The sequence below is a fragment of the Myotis davidii genome, unplaced genomic scaffold (genome assembly GCF_000327345.1).
Source record: "Myotis davidii unplaced genomic scaffold, ASM32734v1 scaffold120, whole genome shotgun sequence".
Lineage (NCBI taxonomy): Eukaryota > Metazoa > Chordata > Mammalia > Chiroptera > Vespertilionidae > Myotis > Myotis davidii.
The window spans coordinates 3,410,001-3,411,567 of NW_006294778.1; the positions used below are offsets into that span (position 1 = coordinate 3,410,001).

At 37.1% G+C, this 1,567-nt stretch overlaps 1 protein-coding gene across 1 annotated transcript in view; it reads left to right on the forward strand.

Annotated features, from left to right (window-relative positions):
- Positions 1-1,567, forward strand: part of ALDH1L2 (aldehyde dehydrogenase 1 family member L2) — a 62,766-nt gene that overhangs the window by 18,906 nt on the left and 42,293 nt on the right. The window contains exon 4 of the mRNA XM_006769392.2: positions 273-438. Within this exon, the coding sequence (XP_006769455.1) occupies positions 273-438 (166 nt within the window). The remainder of the gene's footprint in view (positions 1-272; positions 439-1,567) is intronic.

Sequence of the window (1,567 nt, forward strand, 5' to 3'; positions counted from 1 at the left end):
CACATCCCCGGATTGTGGGCTCCATCCCCAGTGGGGGCATGAAGGGGGCAGCCGATCCGTGATTCTCCCTCAGCATTGATGTTTCTATCTCTCTCTCTCCCTCTCCCTTACTCTCTGCAATCAATCAAAAATTATTTTTTTTAAAAAAATCTCACAGTAGCTTCATTCACAATCAACTCTTCATTGTAACTACCTTGTGCTTTACTGTCACTAATTCATCATTTATGGTACAGTTAACCAAACTTTTAAGTTGAAACTCTTTATTTTCACAGGACTCTAATTATGGGAGATAAGAAAGCTGGATTTTCTGTATTCTGGGCTGATGATGGTTTAGACACAGGACCCATCCTTCTTCAGAGGTCATGTGATGTTGAACCCAATGATACAGTGGATGCACTATATAATCGATTTCTTTTTCCTGAAGGAATCAAAGCCATGGTCAGTACATTTATGCCATCAAGAAGAATTTAGTAAACCTTTAGAGTTTTGAAGATATTTTTCTTTTAGGAATTTTTACTAAAAATGTAAATCCAAATAAAATGAACTTTTACATTTACCAGTAGGAGAGTGTATTTAGGGTGGATATCTGAACTTTAAAATTTCTGGTCAATGAAGCTGATCTGATCTTCTGAGAGCAATGATCAAATGGATGACTAGCAATCAAACTGTTTCAATTATTTTGCCAATTACTTGAATCTCCAACCCTGTTTATAACACTACTTGTAAAGAAGTAGAGAATCCTAAGAAATTGTGCTATGTAATTTGGACTTTCTGTAAAAGTATTTGAAATCAGTCTATATAATGGGGTGAAATTTGGTGTTGCTCTTTTTGTTCAGATGTGCTCAGAGCATGTACCCCACAAAGTAAAACTGTATAAACCTGTAAAAGTATTGAAAGATAAGTTTTACTGTTATTTAATGTTTTCCAGAGTTTGATATGGTAGAAGTAGCAACACAGAGATGGACAGTAAGATGATATACAGCAGCAGCCTTTGATTTCAGAGGGAGGAGAGCAGGATTCTGTTCGTATCATTTAATGATTTGCTGACACCAAAGTTCTCACTCTATTGCTTATTTATTGTATGACAATGGGCAGGTCACTTCGACTCTTTAGCCTTGGTTTCCTTATCTATAAAATCTAGATAATACTACCTGATGGATAGTTGTTGTGAAAATTAAATGGCATTTGTGTAAAGCACCTGGCATACAATAGGTGCTCAAAAATGATAATTACATAATACAATCAAAATAGCATTAATTGTGTTCAGTGGCATCTTTTCTAATCTGGCTCTGGTACCCAAACCCAGGTGATATGATAGCTAGAAGTGGGTAGAATGAATGAGCTATAAACTTGTCCTTGTTCCCAGGTGCTTTGCTCCATGTGTTCTTGGGGAGGTTGGTCAACAGCTCTGAGTGCTTAGAGAGAAATCTGAGAACTTGAGCTCACATAGGCCTCCCAGTGAAGGAGAGAGGCTCTCAACTCCAGACAAACATAAATATAAATATAACATGGAAGAGAAAGTAGGACACACCCCAAACGCAATCAAACTCTAGGGTAGATGTTAACT